Source organism: Zosterops lateralis (assembly GCF_965231275.1).
Source record: "Zosterops lateralis genome assembly, chromosome: 14".
Taxonomy (NCBI): Eukaryota; Metazoa; Chordata; class Aves; order Passeriformes; family Zosteropidae; genus Zosterops; species Zosterops lateralis.
Window position 1 is genome coordinate 14662865 of NC_139774.1, and position 21053 is coordinate 14683917.

Below are 21053 nucleotides of genomic sequence, written 5' to 3' on the forward strand. Positions count from 1 at the left end.
TCTCACACCGACAGCGGCGGCGGCGGCGGTTCGGTGCCCGGCGGCAGAGCGGCTCCTCGAGGCACCATGGCCGCGCCGCGCCGCCTCAGGGCGCCGCCGACACCCCGCGGCCCCGCGGACGGGCGGCCATGGCCCCGCTGCCTGCGCGCGCGCGCCGGCCCCTCCCGCGCATGCGCGAGCCCCGCCCGCGGAGCGGCGCCCCGGCCCCTCCCCGGGCAGGTTTGGAGCGGGGGCGGCGGGAGCGGAGCCGCGTTTTGGGGGGAAAGAGCCGCGATTTGGCTCTTTAAACGCATTAACCAGAGCTCTCCCCGCCGGGATCGGCTTCTGTCCGTAATGCCGGGACCCCTTCACCCGCCCACACCCCTGAAAAGGCAGAGGTTGGGGTTTAAATTCCAGGGGTTTGGGTCCTCTCGGGACGTGCGGACTCGCCAGGGCAGCTGAGAGTCTGGGAGATGACTCAGAAAAGTCGGTCAGCAAAATTTGAGGTAGTGTCTGAGCAGATGTTTAAAAGGCAGCCCTGCTATTTTAATAATACTCCTTACTGGCCTTCTGGAACAGAAAGTGCTGTATTACTTTCAAATACTAAGGGTGACTCTGTTTTTTTCCAGTGTTGTACTGCAGAGCCTCCAGTCACCTTCGTTGTGAGTTCAACCAGAAAAGCACCAGATTTTCTGTATTATTGCAATGTCATTTTTCAGCTGGAGACATGATCCAGGGGCTGCTCCCTCACAGCCCAGCCCAGTAGAGTTTCATACTTTGCAGCTCACAGACCTTGCATGGAAAGTCTCACCAATATTTATTTACTCCTCCTGTCAGGGTTGCATAGCCAAGCCCTAAAACACATTCTTAAATGCTATGGAAAAAATTATGACATAAAAGGAGTAATGTTTTTTACCTTGGTATTTAAAAAAAAAAGTACAAAGCCGCGTTGTCTGAAAGATGAAAAAGAAAAAATTTTGCTGCGGTGAGGAATGAGGGAATACACTGAACTGGAAAATCCTGTAGTTCACAAGGGTTGGGCTGGCCAACTTAATAATTGCTTTTTTCCTTCCATCTCTAATGAGAACTGGAGCATTCACAGACGTAGGTATTAACAATACCTCAACACAGTGTCTTTAACTCTCTGAAGCAGAGACATTAAAATAAGAGGTTTGGGTGTATGTCCCCATTGTGCTTTGCAAAATTACTTTGTCTGAGTACCTGAAGGTTTTCAAAACACCAGGAGAAAAGGGTAGTTTGAACATGTTCATCCTAAGATGGTGCATTTGATGTTCACACTGGGCTAATCTTCTCAACTCCAGTCACTCCAGAATGCAGCAAGAACGAGATCAAATGGCACAACTGACAGGAGTCTCCCAAACCTTTGCAGGTACCATGGAACAGCTCAGCACCATTTTTTTACAACCTTCAGATTTTAATACAATTTAAATAAAACCAGCAGGCTTTGTACTGAAAAGTGTTTACTTTAAATCTATCAGTTTATTCAAGGGTTTCTAAATTCAATTTAGAAAGAATAAACCTGCAGACCCAGCCAAACAAAGGACACCCACATGTGATTATTACTCATAAGCACCCTGTGCTCTGGTCAGGCTTAGGAGGTTCACTGAGTCCCTTCTGCACAGGGCTTCTCTGACCTGCTCAGTGTCCCCTCTCAGCAGCTGCTTTCCTCCTTTGTCACTTAACAGGTCCCTGCATCTCAAGTGTTTGCAGCTCTTGTTTTACATATGTTTATTAATTGTGCCACTATCACCTAATCCTTTTCTTCTACCTGGGGTAAACCCTGCTCCAAACCCTGGATTTCTGCAGAGAACATGGGAAAACAGCTTCACCAGTCTCCAGCCATCCCATTCTTCTGGCTCAGCCCACTCACTACTCCATCCTGTTGCTCACCAGTACCCCACTTCTTATCACAGGGAATATAAACCAGCTATCATATAAGGCATAAGAATTTCAGCTCCATTTCTAGGGGCTGCTTGTCTGTTCATGCCATACATGGAAAAAAAAAAAAATCATGAGTCACTTCTTGTCTATTCTTTGTGGTTTGGTTCAGTGCTGACTGAGGTTGGGGTGATTTCTATGTCCTACCTCTCTGCCTTGCTGCTTGGGAGAGAAGACAGCAAGCAGCAGAGAGAGACAAACACGTATTCACAGCTGAAGACAGGAGTGGAAATACCTATTATTATTTTAGAAGTAATTATTATAAAGCTCTTGCTTCAGTTTGCAAGCAAACAATAGGAACTGAAGCCCACATTTATTTCATTCTATCCTCTCTCAGCCATTTAATTCTGAAATCTATTACTTCACAAAAGCAAAGGTTTTCTAATGAGCAGATCAGGTATGTGCCATTACTACTGCCTTGTCAGGCGTGGCTTTTTAAAAGCACCTCAACTTTCTGCTTCATTTCTCCAGAATTTTGAAAGCCTCTCCTGCATCTGACACTGCGTGGCTGAGAATTCTGAACTCAATGATTATTCATCTCTCATTATCAACAAAGGCCTTTGGATTCCAGAATTTCAGTGATCAGCAACTGAGGACTGAAGGGCACCGCTGTGGTGACATCTCATTAAAACTTTGAAAAGACTTTCTCAGAGTTCAGATAATGTGGAAGCTTGATTTGTCCACGCAGATGGACACATGCCAGCACCCCAAACTGCTTACAAAGAAAATGCCTCATAAGAATTCTCAAAGAGCAGCAGAATATGCTGACGTGGAAGGATGCTGCATGCATAAGGTGGACAATAACATGAGCAGTTTTATTTGAAGCTTTTTATGAACCATTGTTTCAAAAAATATTCATACATACATATGCAAAAGCAAAGGAATGTCTTAATGAGTAGGTTATTGGACAAAAAGTTAACTAATGCAAAAATTAAGATTGCCTGTGAAACCTAATTTGGTACCTCATGTATAATACTGGTGGCAGCCAGCCCCAAAAGCCTTTGTGTTCCCTTCTTGCAATTTTATCCCATTCACTGAACAAAGGAACAAATAAATTTTAATTACTGCAGAAACCCATACCCAGAAACAGAAATTGGGAGCATTACTGGGCAATGGCAACAGAGTCAGTGCATCTATCTCTGATTTATCTCTGTAATCCCATCTCAAAAATTCCTGGTTTTCACTGTGATCCTATTTCCTAAATTTCTCACCATCCCTTTGCTTCTCATCACCTCCTAATTTTTCCTGTCATTCCTGCTGCTTTTCAGAGCTCTTTCTAGAATTCAACTGGTTTCTCAATTTCCTATTTGTTTTTGGTCTTTTCAGGAAACCATTCCTGCAGTATCACTGATAATTAAATCTCTCCTTTGATTACATATATCTTTACCCCTCTCATAATGCTGGACAGTGCTGGCTCCAAACACATCAGCAGCTGCTGTGATTTTCAACGTACCTAAAGGAAAGGCAGAGCAATCTCTGTGTTGGGAAGCTGGAGAGCTGTGTGGTGATGTAAGGAAAGGGATGAATCAAGTGTTGTTTGGTGAACAAAAGCATCACAGTTTTTTCCCAAGATCCCTTGCCAGTGGGGCATAATCTAGAATACAAAGAATCGAAGTAAATAAAATAAAAATCATTGGGCTGAATAGTGGCAGAAGAATAACAGTTGCATTCAGGAGGTGGAAAATCATATGGTACACGGGAACAAGCCTCTGGTATTTACAGCATCTCGCAGTGCCAACATTCACTAAATAATCCTGAAAAAAACTCCTGTAAGGAAACTACATAAATAATATTCTAACCACCCCTCTACTGATACAGCAGCTGAGACAGAGACTGTATTAATCATAACCTGAAAATGTGCTTCACTCCAAACTGGAGACATTTCCCAGTCTCCAGCCGAGCTGGCAGCTCCTGAGGCATTGCTGGACTCTGGGAACGCGGCGCTCGGAGTTGTGCCCGGAGTCGCCGTGACTCACAATCACAGGGAGCACTCAAATGCTGCATTTCTGGGGCACAGGGATGGCAGTGCCCAGCACACCCCGCTGGCTGCTCTGCTGCAGTCCCTGGTGATGAGCAGGGCAGGGCAGGAGGCTGCACACACTCGGGTGGTATCGGATTTGCAGAGTTTGACATCCTCAGACATCGCTGCCTTTGCCACCTGCTTAGAACAAATCATAAACCAGAGAAAGGGGACTGGGAAAAAGCAATAAAGTATCATAGGAGATCGTAAAAAGAGGCATTAGGGGAAAGCAAAAAGCATAAAACAGACTGAGAGTAAAATACTGGTAGCAAAATGTATTTTAAGGATTATTCTATTCTTTGTGGAGAATATGGGCTCTGCTCTAGATTTTTTCCAAATATGGGTTCAGTTTAGAAGTGGGGTAGAAAGACTGGTGTATACTCAAGTGAGTTTTCTGAACCAAAAAGAAACCTGGGAGGGAAAAAAAAACAAAAAAACCCAAAACAAAACCCAAAAAAACAAAACACCACCACCACCAAAAAACTTTCAAGATCTTGAAATCTGTGCTGTTGGCCCCTTCATAGTCTGCAGCACACTAGCATCTGCACTGACTCTTCCCCATTAAAGTCACTGAATAAACAAATATTTAGCACCTCTCAGCCTTGCAATGTCATTACATTTTGCTTTCCAACTCCTTCTATCACAGAGATGTGATTTAATCTCTTAATTCTCAAAGCAACCTTTTGAGGTTCCCACCGAGTTTTCAGCTTTAAATGATGGCTTCAAAGGACTGTTACCCAGCATCTCCTTGAGCTGCTAGAGGGAATTTTGCTCTCTCATATGCAGCATGAACAGCAATTTAGGAGATGAGCTCCTGGGCTTCAGTACTTATGCACAGGAGCACATTGCACAAAAGGATCAGAAATGCGTGATGTGAACATGAGGCACGGGAAGGGAGCCAGCAGGCATCAATCTGACATGCAGCCACTTCTTTTATTTCACCCTGGAGCATCCCAGGCTGTAGCAGTGCACATCAAGGTGAAAGAGAACGTGCACTTGCTTTCAAATTTTCCCACTGCTCTTGCTTCCTCCTTGCCCTGCTAATTTACCACAGTGCAAACCCAGAGAGTGCCACCATGAAACACTTTCCTCAGTGCTGTTTGGACTTTGAATTGTAATTACATGGTATTAGTCAAATTACTTTCCCACTTTGCATTTAGTAACATTAGGATTGAGCACCACCATGTGTTTCACAGCTAAATAAAATGATGTATTTATCTGTACCACATGAATCTGGTCAGGATCAGAGCATCTTTCAAGGATACCAAAACACCAGCCTCAGACCAGAAATTAAATATTCATTCTTATACTTCTTCATATCACTTCTCAAACAAAAAACATCACCAAAACCCTTTTGCCTCCTTTTCAATAGAGCTTCCTAAAGGTCAACCAGAAAAGGGGAAAAAAATTAACAAAATTGCAAATAGAGGTGATCACAGTGGATGTCATTTTTGTAGCCTGAATTTTAAGCAGGTCTGGAGGGTGCATATTTTCATGACAGGGTGTGACTTTAATTACCAGTTGCAGCTTTGGAAGCTTTCCAGCACTATTGTAACAGGCTGTCTCTGTGCAGAGGACAACTGTGTGTCATTGAAGCAAAAAGCAAACCCTTGGTGACTGGGATACAAGCAGAGTGACTGGTTTTATGTGGATTTAGGTGCAGTCAGAAACTAAACTTGACAAGAACAGTCATTACAATGGTCTCCCATTTGTGCCACTCTTCTAGAAACCAAAGTAGTGTTTTAACAGTGAAACTTGAATATAGAACAAACTAACAGTATATATCCATGCAGGAAATATATTAAATTAACATCCTCTCAGGAAAGAGGTCAAGCTTCTACACAGTTTTTGCTTATATTGCCCTTCTCCACTGAGATTCCCTTACAGCAGGAATGGCTCTTTCAAGTTCCAGCAGACCGTGAAGAAACTTCTACTCCGTGTATAGTTGTTTACTTCTGCTCTTTTGTTCCCTTCCCTACTTATTACCAAATCAAATGGGGAAGAATTATCTAACCTCTCAACATTGCAAGACAAAAGGTGATGGAGGTTTGAAACCTTCCTTCCTTCCTCAAATTTAACACCACCTCTACTGACACCAAGCAGAACCAGTGTCTGTCAGCTCCACGTGATTTCACATAAAAAAACACACTTTACCACAAATGTTCTTCCCTTTAAACTATTTCTGCAAAGCAGGACCGCTGAGTGAAAAAGGCCATTTTGTGGGAAATTCTATTTTTTCCTTCTGCATCTGTTGCCTAAGCACAGGACCACTGCAGCTGAAGGCAATCCCCAAGAATCCCAACAGTGGTCAAGAAGTGTCACAACAGTGAGGCTGTAAGGAGTCAGCTTTAGGAGCAAAGAGAGTTTTGAGTCATAGAATCACAGAATGGCTTGGGTTGGAAGGGACCTTAAGAGTAATTTCCTTCTAAACCCCCAGATGTGGGAAGACACCTTCCCCTGGACCAGGTTGCTCAGAGCTCCATCCAACCCGGCCCTGGGCACTCCCAGAGATGGGATGGACACAGGTTCTCTGGAAAACCTGTTCCAGGGCCTCGTCACCCTCACAGAAAAGACTTTCTTCCTAATATCCAATCTAAACCCACTCTCAGTTTGAAACCAATTTCCCTTGTCCTGTCACTCCAGGCCACCGTAAAGAGTCTTTCTTCAGCTTTCCTGTCATCTCCCTTCAGGTACTGGAAGGCTGCATCTAGGTGTCCCTGAAACCTTCCCTTCTCCAGGCTGAACAACCTCAATCCTCCCAGCCCTTCCTGCCAGCAGAGCTGCTCCAGCCCTCTGATCATCCTGGTGGGGAGCCCATAAGCGGAGGTAGCTCTGCAGGGGTGGGAGTCTCAGACGGGATCCCCGGGCACAGAACAACCTCCTTTCACAGCTGACAGTGGAACAGACACACTCATGGCACCGGCTGCCCGTGCAGGTCGCCTCTCCGGCCTTGAGGGGCCACATCTCGGCCTCAGGCCGGCGCTGAGGGGGCGAGGGCTCCGCGGGGCTCCGAGCCGGGAGCGAACGCCGCGGCCCCGCGGAGCTCCAGTTCCCTGGCCCGGGGGCAGGACCCGCAGTATCATCCCTCTCTCCGCTCTGCCCGCAGTATCATCCCTCACTCCGGACTGCCCGCAGCATCATCCCTCACTCCGCTCTGCCCGGGCGCCGCTCGGGGCCGCCGCTTCCCCACCCCGGGGCACATCCGGGCACCTCCCGCTTCCGCCAAGCGCCACTTCCGCTTCCTGCGCGGCGGAGCCGGGACGGAGCCGGTCCCGCGGCCGGGGGTGAGCGCCCGCTCCGCGCTGCCAGGGCCGGGCCGGGGCGGATCGGCGGCCCCGCACAGCCCGGTGGGTGCGGCGGGGGCCGTGGGGAGGCCGGGAGCGGGCGGGTGTCGCGGCCGGGCCGGTGTCACCGCGGGGCGGGAGCGGCTCCGCTGCAGCACCGAGCGGGCGGTCCCGGTCGGGCCGCGCCGCTGCCGGGGCAGCCTAAGCGGGGCTTGCTGATCCCGCTGACAGCGAGGAGCTGCCGGCCCCGAAGCCCGTCCCACACCTGTCACGGTGCTGTGGAAAGCGCGGCCCCGTGAGCTCGGGGGGGTTTTAGGGGGTTTATTGTTTACGTTGCTCGGTGGAACTTAAAGATGTAGATGCCCGTCTTCAGAATGGTCCGGGGAAGGCGGTGTGGTGCTGCAGGTTAACAACAGAGCTCGAGTGCTTTCTCTGACTCGTGGCCTTCCAGCCCGTTGGGTCTTGGTGGCCCGAGGGTGTTGTAAAGGCTGTGAGGATTAAATTAACCCAAGGAAGGTGTATTAGCTCCAGTTCTGCCCAGCACCCAGCCCCGATGGTAGAACCCTTGGAAATCCCTCTGTCTTTTCCTGCTCCCAAACCATTTTCCTCGATTGGCACCCCAGGGTGTTTTGGCAGGGAATAAAAGTGTCCTGTTTCCTGTAGCATTTGTCGTGACAGAGCTGTAGATCTGTAAGGATTGAGGGTCGGTCAAGTGCTCAGCTTTGGAGGGACAATCTTTTCAGTTTAGCACTGGACAGAGACTGCAGAAGTTTTCTTACAGTTCTTGCCCTGTGCATGTCCTTGCAGAATGATTTGAGGTGTGTGGTACAGGTAAAGAAACAGACAATAAACTCTTCTTTCTGACTTAGTCTAAGGATTATGGACAGGAATAATTTATGATAATGACACTGTATCAACTGTTCTACACCATGTGGCCTTAGGCTCAGCAGAATTTCTTAGTGCTTCTAAGACCCCCTTTTCATGAGTCTTTTTCACTGTGTCACACCAGGTCCCAGTCTGATTGGACAGTATTTGGGAAAAAATTAAATTCATTTCCCAGTGATACAAATTTTAGTCTTCAATTTGTTTTCAAGGCTCTTAGTGGCAGTGGTATGGAGGTGAGGTTGGTTGTGTCCTTACCAAGGAGGTTGTACCTAGACTGATTCTCATCTGTTCTGAGCTTGGTGGCTGTGCCTGAGCAACCACAGGTTTGTTCCCTGTAGCCTTTACTGTGTAAAAGAGAAAACATTTTCTGAGTGTGTGTAACCTCTGAGAATACAAAGCTAAGAGAGGAAGAAGGATCAGAGTTTTGGCTTCTGAGATTTTTTAGAATTGCCACATCTGCATTTCTTGAAGGTTGATAACCTCAGATTTTTCACAGATCTGTTCTCTGTTTGAATATCAGTCATTTGAGGACAATTTCACCATCAGTGGTGCAGAGGCCTTCTCTGCATCTCCTGACTGTCTGTAGCAGCCTTTTCATACATTTCTATCTCCTTGATTCTGTTTCTAAGCCCTAACAGACAAAAAACATGTTCTTCCTTTTGCACTAAGCTAAAAATCTTGGTTTTCTGCCATGTTCAATGTAGGACTAAACTGTTAAATACAATTTGTATAAATCATGCTGTGTAAATTAAAGACAGTATAATTATGATTTTGTCAGCACTGCAATGAAAGTGCAGTGCTTTGGGTGTAATTACATTGTGTGGGAGTGTGTTTTGGCTTTGTTTTCAAATTCCTGCTTTGATATTGCTACAGTGAGATGTGACCTGGGGTGTGCATTACTGCAGGTATTGCACAGTGGAAGGGATTAGAGAAATCCAGTGCCAAAAATGGACTGTTGGGCTCAGAACTATTTTTATGGGCTTATATATGGCAGGGATTTCATATTTGCTGTTCTGTTATTACATCTGTAAAGGCACCCATGGCTGTTTTGGTTGCATAAGTGTTGCAGAGGACATTTCTGAGCTTTGCAATGGCTTTTGTGGTGCTGCAGTGCTCTGCTGGAGTGTGCAGTGCACAGGCTGTACCTGCACAGAGCACACAGCAGATGTGAATGTGACATTGCTGAAAACATCAAAGTGGAGCTCAGAGCCCCAGTTTTAACACTGTTCTTTCTCCTTTTGTTTCAGCACTTTCTCAACACATTTATCATCTGCTCAGGGGAAACAAACAGCTCTTTGATGTCCAATATAATAAAGAGCCAAGAATGCTTTAAGTAGATGTTGTGGCTTGTCTTCTGAAAAGAGGAGTTCTCCTCTTTCCTGCTTACATGATCTTTGTGTTTCCCTCCTGCAGCAGATTTTTCAGGCAGTAACACTGAACATATGCTTCAAGGATGTCTCTCTCTCTCATAATAAAATGGGGTGGACAGGAGTACACGATAACCTCACTGTCAGAAGAAGACACAGTGCTGGACCTGAAACAGTCTCTGAAAGGCCTCACTGGAGTGTTACCAGAGCGTCAAAAACTGCTTGGGCTTAAAATGAAGGGTAACTGTCCTCATTTACTGTTTGCTGGGGCTGTGCCTGAGGTGTTTAGGGACAAATATCCCCTAATCCTAGGCAGGATGTGTGCACTGACAGGGCATCCACTTCCCAGTTGTAGCTCTGGAATGAACATGAGTACAGACACTTTATACATCACTGGATATTGTCTGTTATTAATACATCTACCTGGTCATTTTTTAGTCATTGACATTGCCCTGTCCTGGTGGGGAGGAGAATTGGGGGGAAAAGGTAAACCTCTTGGGTTGATATACAAAGAGTTCAGTCACTGAAAGATAATAAAATGTGATATAATACTAAGTACTATAATAATAGTAATGAAAAGAGGAGAGAGAGACATAAAATCCAAGAGAAGCCAGCGCCACAGTCCAGTTGCTCACCACCCATCCAGTCCCTGAGCAGCAATCAGTGTCTCCCAGCCAATTCCCCCCTGTTTTTACTCTGGGCATGGGGTGCTGTGCTGTGGAATATCCCTTTGCCCAGTTCCCCCAGCTCCTTGTGCACCTGCTCACTGTCAGAGCACAGGAAACTGAAAAGTCCTTGATTTAGAGTAAGCACTGCCTGGCGCCAACTAAGCCATTGGTGTGCCATCAACATTAGTCTTGTACTAAATCCAAAACATAGCACTGCACCAGCTACCAAGAAGAAAATTAACTCAATCCCAGCCAAAACCAGGACACTGTATATGGAAGATGATGATAACACAGCTTGGTATAGCTGGTATTTTACAGGGAGCTTATTTCAATTAAGCATGGAATGTGTTGACATTTTTCTAAAATATCCCAATTAAAAAAAAAAAAAAATCTGTATTACAGGCAAACCTGCAGATGATGATGTTAAGCTTGGAGCCCTGAAGTTGAAACCAAATACTAAGATAATGATGATGGGCACTCGTGAAGAGAGTTTGGTAAATAATTTTTCTTGTTTATTTGCTTAAACAGGAAAAAATGCTTTGTGTCTCCTAATTGTGATTTTAAATTTTGAGTATTCCAGTCATCATTTAAAAAAGTGATAGTACAGTAGATTTCTGTTGGCACTTTTTAATGTAAACTTTGCTGCAGGACTCAAAGCAATGTACTCATGAAACTCCTGTGGTGTTCTGCACTTGAAGTACAAACCTATTGTTGTAATACTCACTGACTTTTTAAATCTGAACAATCATCACTATACTTTAGTCATTCTTTCCACTAGTAAAGTGAAACAATTTTAGCTAAATAATATTCCTGCCCTGTAATGTGCAACAGAAACTTGATATCCCTTGTTATTTTCCCTCTCTGATCCTCGTTATCTTTTATTATTTTTATTCCTCTAGGAAGATGTCCTTGGGCCGCCTCCAGATAACGATGATGTGGTCAATGACTTTGATATTGAAGAGGAAGTTGTGGAAGTAGAAAACAGGTTAGGAGTTCAAGCTATTAAAACAGTTTGTTATTGACTGTAGAGTGTGCATTTTAATTAATTGTAATTTTTTGCACTGTTACATCAGGGAAGAAAATCTACTAAAAATTTCCCGTAGAGTTAAAGAATACAAAGTGGAAATTCTGAATCCTCCTAGAGAAGGGAAAAAGCTGCTGGTGCTAGATGTTGATTATACACTGTTTGGTGAGTTTTTATGCAATTTGTGGTTTTTGTTTGTTTAAGGGCTCAGTTTGTTTACCAGATCAGGTTTCTTCATTTTTGCTTTGCTGTGTGGTACAACTTAACTTCTGCTTTCTATGATTTTGTGGTCTTTTGCTCACATTTTAAAAAGTTGCATGTTGTTGATTTTAGTGCAGCAACTATTTAATGGCTGCAAAAAGACATAAAAGAGCAGTCATTTAGTTTTCTGTCCTGATAGTCTTTCCCTTGACAACTTGTATCTTGACCATCACAATAGCAGGGAAAGATAATTATTTTACAATATCCCATTCTGTACCTGACTGACTGCTTTTGGGGGATGTGGGAGAACAAGAGAACAACTTCAAATGTTATTTACACATCATTACTAAACATTCACAAAAACATGTTTTACTGGAAAATTCTGGTCAAGCTGGTTTTTTTGAAAGCCAGAATTTTCTTTCTGACTTAACTTTCTGGTTTGTAGGTGTGCCATGGCACCATGGCTCTGAGCAGTAAAAATAATGCCTTTTCCTTAGCTTTCCTTTTTGATGAAATTTGTTTCCAATCTAACGTCAAAATTCAACCCATTTCTAAGTTTAAAATTTTTATTGAGAGGTCTTCTGCTGGCAGATTTTGCAGCAGTTTTGGAATTGGAACAGGGAATGTTTGAATCTTTGAAATGAGCTTGATATATGATCACACAATTAACTGGACTAGGTTTGAAGGAATCTGTTTCATATCTGGCCAGTTACTATTTTTCTAAGTGCACTGATGATTTGCCCTCACTCTTCAAAGATACTCATACTCAAAGATCTTTTGATTTAATTTTTGCTAAGCCCTCGAGTAGCTGTGAGACCAACAGATAAATATTTCCTCTGCTTTGTCTTTCCTCCTTGAAAATAGGAATGGAGTTTGATATCAAATCATTCATGATCTTAAAGTGCTTCAGTGCTCCCCTCATGAAACTTTGAGTCTCTGGATAGGGAAGGAAAATCAGACTGGACTTTAATAACTAATATTTTAATACTGAATTGCTTATCTCTCATATTCTTTTTAGACCACAGGTCCTGTGCTGAAACTGGAGTAGAGCTGATGAGGCCATACCTTCATGAATTCCTGACTTCTGCATACGAGGACTATGATATTGTAATTTGGTGTAAGTATTATACTCTGTGCCTAAGAATTTACTGTAAATTGTCATCCAGAGCAGAGACTCCAGGTGGGAGGTTTTTATATTGCTTTTTAGTGTGAGTCACAAGATCTAAAACAATAGAGAGACCTTTTGCTGTAATTCACACAACTATTAGAGATATTTTAGAAAAATACCAATTCTTATGTGGAAAAGCACCACATAGTGCTCACAAGAATGGGTCTAGTCACAGGATAAAGCTCAGCATCACTTTGCTGAGTGTTACTTTGTACAAAGAAGTGCTTGAAATAACAGAACTGTATAATCAACATTAGAACACTGATAATGATTTTACAAATAATCTCAGTGCAGACAACACATAGTGAACTGCCAAATGAACCAAACTCTCCTGTCTGCAGGGGTGGCTGGTTGATCCTTTGCCTTTGCATTCTGGTTCAATTCCTGTCCAACAGCTGAAGAACAGACTTCAGCCAGTGCAGGGTTCAAACCATATTAAAACTGTGTTACAAAATTCCATTTTCACAGTCTTGAACAATGTTTCTGCATATCCGTAGATTGGCAGGCAATGTTAACACTTTGTCCTTTTCAGATTTTATGTACAGATTTATGTGATTTTATCCTACATAGCAGTGAGGTTCCTCAAGCCAGGTGTATCCCACTCTTACAGGCTGTAGTTCAGTAACAGCTGATCTAGAAAATGGTTGAAATATTTGCAGTGCTTCATCTAGTTGTTCATTTGAAAAGTAAGCTTTTCCAAACAAAAATAGACTTCCCTGAAGGAAGACTTTCTTTAAGGCAGTGGCCCTAAAAGCTGCAAGATCCAAAAGGTGGATCTTTCCAAAATTCAATTTTTTGTAAAAATTTGACATATTAAGTGAACAAGTTCTTGGGGTTTGTTTGTTTGTGGTTTTTTTTTTTTTTTTTTTTTTTTTTTTTTTTTTTTTTTTTTTTTTTTTTTTTTTGTTTGGTTTGTTTTTTTGTTTGGTTTTTTTTTTTTTGTTGTTTTTTTTTTGTTTGTTTGTTTTTTTGGGTTTGTTTGGGTTTGTTTTTTTTTTGTTGGTTGGTTGGTTGGTTGTTTGTTTGTTTTTGTCTGCCAATGATTTACTTTGATAAAGCATTCTTTCTGTTTTCTCCCTTCTGTTTCAGCTGCTACTAATATGAAGTGGATTGAAGCCAAAATGAAAGTAAGTTGTTCTGAAAATATGTGATTTATTTCTGGTCTGGGTAACTCTCCATGCAGCTGGGCTGATGATGCTCAGTGTTGTAGAGCAAGTTAGAAACAGGGGAGGTTGTATGAATCATAACCTGACTTGTTTCAATTTCCATAGTCACTTGAAATTACCTTTATCACAAAACTAGATGAAATCTAATTTTAGAATTCCACACAAACTATCAGCTGTAGGTGCTAAATTTAGCAGAACTAAACACAAGTCAGTACTTGCTGCAACTTGGATTTGTCACGCAGCCCTGCACAGTTGCTTTCATCTTCCCTCTAATTATAGAGCTCCAGTCTTTAAATGTGATTTTTTTTTAAAGGAACAGACAGATGGGACATGCTGGAGTAGGTTATCAAGAGGAAACTCTCTCCATATTTATCTTTACCTCTTGGTAAAGCTGGGGGTTCTGTTTAATAAGGCTTCCTCTGCCTTGTTGAACATCCCATTTTTCACTTTCTGGTTTCTTCCCTGCTAGAATCAGGCAGGAAGCCAGTTTTGAACAGCTGACTTTGTGGTAAACATATTTACAGTCCAGCTTAGCTGTAAATCTAATGAGCTTACTGAGAATTGCTGTGTTTTTGGTTGGTGGGTTGGGGGTTTTTTATGTTTGTAAATCAGAAGTTATTTCCATTCCAGGAAAAACCTTTCCAAACTTAAGCTTTTATTATGTGCTACTTTTTCAGGTTTTCACAGAGCAAAACACATTTTTCCAGTGTTCTCTTCCTCAAAATAATCAGTTGCTACAATTTTTTCTAAGCAAAAATGCCTCTCAGAAATGAGAATCTTTAGTCAGATAGAGTGGAGTTAGTGCAAGTAAAATCAGTGTTGAGCCTTGCAAACTTTGTATTCTTGTGGCAATGTCACATATTTACATTGTGTTGTCACAGTAGTGCTAGGACTCAGTCTTGTGGAAAACCATTGTTCAAAACTGGGCTCTTTCCCCTGCTCTGGTCACCTTTCTGCATTCCCAGGTTGCTTTTCCAGCCCTTCTCCTGTATCCTGATCCATTGAGATTCCTGCCACTAGATGCCACTTTCTGTTTCTCCTTAAACTGATGGCACCAGGGGTGCTTCCCTCCAAGAGTTTCACATCTGGTCAGGGAGCTGTGATGCCAGCAATACTTGGCATTAAAGTTTCTGGTTTAAAGTACAGAGCAGGATTAAAAAGAAAGGAGTATCAGACATACAAATTTAATCCCTCAGTTACCACCCTTTTATGCTTGAAATTCAAACATTCTAGAACAGCTGGTTCTGTCAGTGTAACAAGATTCTGACCCAGGTAGGTAGAGCATTTCATTTGCAAGATTCCATTTTTAAATAAAAGTAAATCAGTTAAGTGTGGCTGGATAGTTGCAAGAGAGCTGCTGCAGTGGGTATTTCTCCCTTTACACAGGTTTGCATATTGCTGCTGTTCCACACACCAGAAATTGTCAGCAATATCTGTGTTGTACCATTTCAGCAGATTTTACTGGTACTTTTCAGCTTTGGAAAGGATTTGAAATGGAAATGATGCTCCTTCATCTAGATAAAGTTTTTTATTTCTAAAAAGATTGTTTTACTTAGAATATTTCAGGAGTTACCAAATCTTAAAAGTGCAAATTGACAAAGGAACAAAGAGCAGCCAGATCACAATTTCTGTGAAGTTGAGGTGTGTAGAACTTGTGGGAGGTTGTGCACGAAGGCATGAGCAAAACCTCTCTGTATTTTGCCTTCTCTGCAAAGTTGCTTTGATTTTCTGCTGGCATCAGCTGTTAAGTTCCTGATATTAAACCCTAAAAATAAATCCCTGGGTGCACTTTCATGATCCTCATTGTGTAACAAATCTAAATTTCCCTGGGTGTTTATTTTTAGCATGTCTCTGGTAAACCTCCACCTTGTGACAATGTACTATAATTGTGGTTCCAGTTATTGAGCAGTAAAACTGTCATAATTAGGAGCTTTAATCATAAATCTTTGTGATGCAGGAACTCGGGGTGAGTACCAATGCAAACTACAAGATCACTTTCATGCTGGACAGTGCTGCCATGATAACAGTGCACACTCCTCGGAGAGGACTAATAGATGTAAGTACCAGTTTTTCTCTTAATCTTTTTCTACACTCATCTGGCATTTTATCACACCCCTTTAAAATATTCAACAAAATGTTTGGGAGTTTTCATGCAGGAAAACTGCAGGAGTCTTGGAACAACAGATTTTTTTTCTATTGGAAGTGTCTATTAATGTTTTGAGTGGTATATTTAGATGTCACAGCTTTCAAATCAAACTGTAGGTGATTGTTGCAAGAAAATTTAGTACCAACAGAAAGGTTTTCCTTACTGTGGGGGGTATTTGTGTTATATTGTTTCACATTTTCCTCTGTTAAAGCCAACCTGCTGATGGTAAAGCAAAAGAGTACAAGTGTTCATTCATGTCAAGACTCAGGTTCCTATAGACGGCATTTTCATCTCCTGCATGTGATCTGATTTACCTCACATACCTTGTATTGTGTTGTGTTTTCAGGTGAAGCCTCTTGGTGTTATCTGGGGAAAGTTTTCAGAATATTACAGCAAAAAAAATACTATTATGTTTGATGATATCGGCCGAAACTTCCTGATGAACCCACAGAATGGACTCAAGGTAATGTAAACTGGAATTTTCATTTACTGCTACTTTTTCTTGATACTTCAAGAGTACATTTTCCTATTTCTTTGCTGTAGCATAAAGAAAGATTATTCTTAACTAGCAAAGATGCATGTTAAACCTTTTAATTTACAGTGCCATTTGTATGGCTTAGTATTTCCTTAATAGTAGTAATAAATAAACCTTGTGTCACTAATGAGTGTTTAAGAGATTATCAAAATCAATGAAATTGTTATTTCTGCTGAAGTTATACCTGCAAGCTGTAATCAAGCTGGGCACTGCTGACAGGTACCATTGAAAATGTGATGTTCAATCTCCAGAGTGGTCATATTCAAAAATAAGTCAAATAACAAGTGGCTGTACTTCATGATAGTATGACAGGAAAATCACAAGTATTCTATATGAGAAATAATTAGTACCTTGAGCCATTTTGACTATAGAACAGCAAATATTTCATTTTATAGAACTGTCAACCAGTGTGTGCTCTGTCATTACTGCTGGTTCTGAATAAGAAGAGTGCAACTTAAATTTCTACATACATTCGATGATAGAGCAGTGTTGTACTAAAAGAACTTGCACAAAACTCTCTAAAAAAGAAAATCATGTTTTCAAATGCAGAAATTCCAAGATGATATCTCTTTGAAAGTATCCATGATGTGAAGAGCAGTTGATGAAATCTAATAAGATGATCTTAACTGGAAGGAGAATCAGGAATAGCAAAGATCTTGCTGGGAGGGGATTATCCAGAGAGGCCCCTCTAGCTCAGATTGAAAAGATGTTTGTCAAAGTCTTGTTAACAGCTGCAGACAAGAGCACTGAGTCACTAAAACAAGGCCCAGGTGTAATGTATTCCAAGCTTAAAGCAGTTGTCAGATAAGCTTTGCCTCTGACATCTTTTCACAACAGCTCTGCTTGTACTCAAAGGCTTTTTGCTGAAAAAAAAAATCATCTGGTTCTGATGATGCCACACAACTCAGAATGCAGAGCTGAAAACCTCTGCTGCAAAAATCTCTGTGAAATCAATTAGAAAATGTTTCAGTCCATTCCACATCTTTTTATCAGTCTGTCTGGGAGGAGAAGGCTTGAGGAAGTGCAAGAGAAAATAATTTTTTTCTGGTTGGTGCAAGGTAAAAGCCCCTCAGTGCAGTTTGCATGAACAGGCCAAACTGGATCTGACCACTGCTGGAAAAGGTTTTTCTTCCTCTTACCTGTGAAAAGTTATAACTTACCATATTACTGAAGATATATTTGAGTCAGGTGGCAAATGATAGAGAATCTAAAGCATTTTTTTTCTGTGAGCAAATGGTCATACCCAGTTTATTTCTTTTGTATAGATAAGGCCTTTTATGAAAGCACATTTAAATCGGGATAAAGACAAGGAGCTTCTAAAGCTCACCCAATACCTCAAAGAAATAGCAAAATTAGATGACTTTTTGGAGCTGAATCACAAACATTGGGAAAGGTAAGAGCAAAGTCAAAATTTTTTGTTCCCTTCTGTCCCTGACCCCTGTTTTGTTTGAGGTTTTCTCTACAAACACCAGAAACAACAGAACTGATGAACTTTAGAACTTACAGTTATAAAGGTCCTTTGGTTGGGGGTGAATTTTAATAGGGCTGTAGTGTTGGGGCAGCTTCTCTAAAATGAGAAGATTTTGACAGAATGCGTCTGTGTTTTCCTACTCCTCCAATATTCAGCACTGCCGATTATGCATCATAAAAGAAAATAATTTTAAAGGAACATGGTCCTTGGAAACCTCTTTCTTTCCACCTCAGCCAAGTGGGTTCAGATCCCAAGTCCTTTGTTTTAAGGCAGCTTCACTAGAAGTTACTTGAAAACTTTGTGGTGTTAGTGCAGTTCTCAGGCACCATCCAGGCTGGGTGGTGTTGCAGGATTCATCAGCTCCAAGTTAACTGTCTTACGAACAACAGTTTTCCAAGTGCTCAGGGCCTCAGTTAGCATCCTAATTCTTGCTAGAAATTTATTTACTGAAGGGCTTGAGAAAAATTATTCCTGGTTTTATGCAACAGCCAGAGGCTTTAATGCATGTGAAGAAAAACTTTTGGGAAACCACTCCTTCAGTGTTAAAAAAAGGAGCCCTACAGGCTTGGTACAATTTCTCTTTTCTGATTAGAACAGAAAGTGAAATGTTAAACCTTAAAAGCAATGAAATTCACTGGGTATTTCCCACTGTCAGTGAAATTGGTTGGATTCTTTCTCCTAGAGTATTTGCAAAGCCTTCGCTGTCACACCACACAGGCAGATTTCTCCAGCTCTGGTGCTAAGGGAGCTGTGAGATCAGAATTCAAGCAGTTCAGTGTCACTCAGATTCTCTAGAGAAGCTGCTGCAGGGCTGTTCTTTTCAGGTTATGCTGAATCAGTTCATTAAAGTCCTGAATGTATTTGAAGGAGTGCCATTACTAATGGGCCTTTTTATCTTAAAGGATATAAAAGCCACTTCTCCAGTTGATGTAATTTTCCATCCTCTTAGAACGAAACAGGTTTCCATTTCCTTCCTCCCTTTTGTTTAAAAAGCCTGATAGAGTCTAACTAAAACATTACTTTGAATCACCTCAAGATAACCTATCGTGGAATTGAAAGATGTTGAAATCAAATAGAAATCATAAGTGGTATTGATTGCATTTCTAATTTTTGGTTATCAGTAAGAGGATTGTTGGTGAGAAAAGAAAGCAGGGTCTTACTTTGATCTTAAGATCCCAGGGTATATTTGTGGTCACCTCTTACTTGGTGAAAAACTCTACTTTTGTTTCTTTCAGGTATCTTTCAAAGAAGCAAGGACAATAACACTAATAAAACTGTGTGGCACTGAATTGAAGGGAACATCACTAAGATCATTGGACTTTTCCTTGCTTTTGTGCTAGAGTATAATAGTGCTGGACACTGGACCCAATGCCAGAATGACTGCTAAACTTGGTCTTCCAGTTGGTTGGTTGTGGGTTTTTTAAAAGATCACAGCAATAAGCTCAAAGTGGGAGAAACAAGTCAGTTGCTTTTTCTTGCATTCAGTTCTGGTGTTACTTCTCAAAATACTTTCCTCTCCTTTGCTGCTGAAGTACAACCATAACCATCAAAGACCAAAACGATTCTGAGACTAGAAAAAAAAATATTTAGACCAAAAAAGTTGATTAAAAAGCCAACTTTGGCAGTGTGTGAATTGTATAAATCCTCTATTCCCTCCATCTTTAGAAACAGTCTCCCTCTCCCATTCCAGTATTTAAGTCTATAAATTACAAGTTGTCTAAGTTTGGTATGTATTAGTATGTCAGTGTTTCTCTGTGCAAGACAGTAAGATGGGAAAGTACCACCTCTGTGGCCAGTTTACCCCAGTGTGTGAACTTGTACTATAAAGCAGTGTTTACTGGAAAACAAAAGATTGAAGTTTGAGGGAGAGAAACCCACTGTTACTTGGTCAGTGAAAAGCAGTCTGCCTGAAAAATCCCCGTATGTCAGATAAAGGGTTTAAACCTCAGATGGGAAAGTCACATTCCTAACAAAGCATGAACAAAACCCTTGTTCTCTTCTAGCTAAATCTTGTCAAAGTGCAAACACTGTGTTTAAATACAATATTCAGCCATACTGTTCTTAAAATCTCATTTACTTGCGCTGCTTATGCCTGCACTATAGAAGTGTGACGTGACTGCTGTTTGGCATTTCCAACACTTGTGCATTATGCAGTTCATGGATTTGAAAGAAGACTGACCCTTTCAAATAAAAAAAATGGTATATATTGTTCTTAAGGAACTATAGCAGTTGTGTAAATAATAAATACCTTTTTCATACTTTGTGTCCTATGTTGCCTTCAGTATTCAGCTTGCATAACAGAGGAACCATCGATTATAATTATTTGAGGGGAGTTTGTTTGGATTCCAGAGACACCAGGTTTGCATCAGGAGTTGGGAAGAGCCTGGTAAGTGCCTCTGTGGATTAGGGAAGTGGTGCAGCACCAGGCTGGCCAGGAAAGGAGCCCTGACAGCACATGTCAGGCTGTCAGGACAGCAGGCACAAATGAGCTGCTGGGACAAGCACATGAGGCTCCGGCTCAGTGACCTGTCAGAAAATATCCAGGTCCTTGTCCAGGGCTCTGTGTGCTTTAGTGCCAACCCAAGCTGCCTTTGAAATGAGCAAACCAGAAACCTGACACATGAAAGTGGTGGTTTAGGTAAGTATGGAGGGTGAAGATCTGCAGTTTTAGTCTCCTAGAGCTGATTTCTGATCAAGGAGCTGCCTGACCTCTGTACAGACAGCACAGGGAGAATCCCTGAGCTTACAACAGTGATCCTTTCCTGGAAAAGCTGCAGCAGCAGAGATCATGGAGTCTAGGACTGGGGTATGGTGCACTGGAATTCCTTTGAACAGTGGAAAGAAGTCAAGGCATTGCAGTTAAATCACCTGTGGAGTTTGTGCAGGGCAGAGAGAGAGAAACCAAACCAAGGAAATGTATTTAAACATGTCTGTATTTTTTTGCTCGAAGTTGGCCTACAAAACAGAAGGTTACAGTGAACGAACAATACTCATTTCTTTTGCTTTACACAAGGAATGTTTAAAAAAATCAATCTAGATTTTATTTCAGTGACACGGGGGTTTTGCACCAGAATTTGAGAGTATTCACTGATCTGAAGGAGACATGAGCTCCCCTTTCAAATATTTCATAAGGTGAGCTGGGACATGCAAGTGTGATCTCAGTGTGATGGTAACACAGCA

At 41.9% G+C, this 21053-nt stretch overlaps 1 protein-coding gene across 1 annotated transcript; it reads left to right on the top strand.

The window, feature by feature from the left end:
* Positions 1-7206: 7206 nt before the first annotated feature.
* On the top strand, positions 7207-20131 carry UBLCP1 (ubiquitin like domain containing CTD phosphatase 1). The gene is made up of 11 exons (XM_083871636.1): positions 7207-7305; positions 9541-9734; positions 10565-10656; positions 11062-11147; positions 11236-11351; positions 12406-12504; positions 13645-13682; positions 15679-15777; positions 16214-16330; positions 17668-17795; positions 19109-20131. The coding sequence occupies exons 2-11, from the start codon at positions 9581-9583 to the stop codon at positions 19134-19136; spliced, it is 957 nt and encodes a 318-aa protein (XP_083727762.1). The 5' UTR covers positions 7207-7305; positions 9541-9580; the 3' UTR covers positions 19137-20131.
* Positions 20132-21053: the final 922 nt, after the last annotated feature.

Bases quoted from the DNA above. Each gene is read 5' to 3' on its own strand.
- UBLCP1 (XM_083871636.1), top strand. From the start codon at position 9,581: ATGTCTCTCTCTCTCATAATAAAATGGGGTGGACAGGAGTACACGATA. The intron at 11,148-11,235 runs GTTAGGAGTTCA...CTGTTACATCAG, and splicing joins GTTGTGGAAGTAGAAAACAG to GGAAGAAAATCTACTAAAAA. The intron at 16,331-17,667 runs GTAATGTAAACT...TCTTTTGTATAG, and splicing joins ACCCACAGAATGGACTCAAG to ATAAGGCCTTTTATGAAAGC.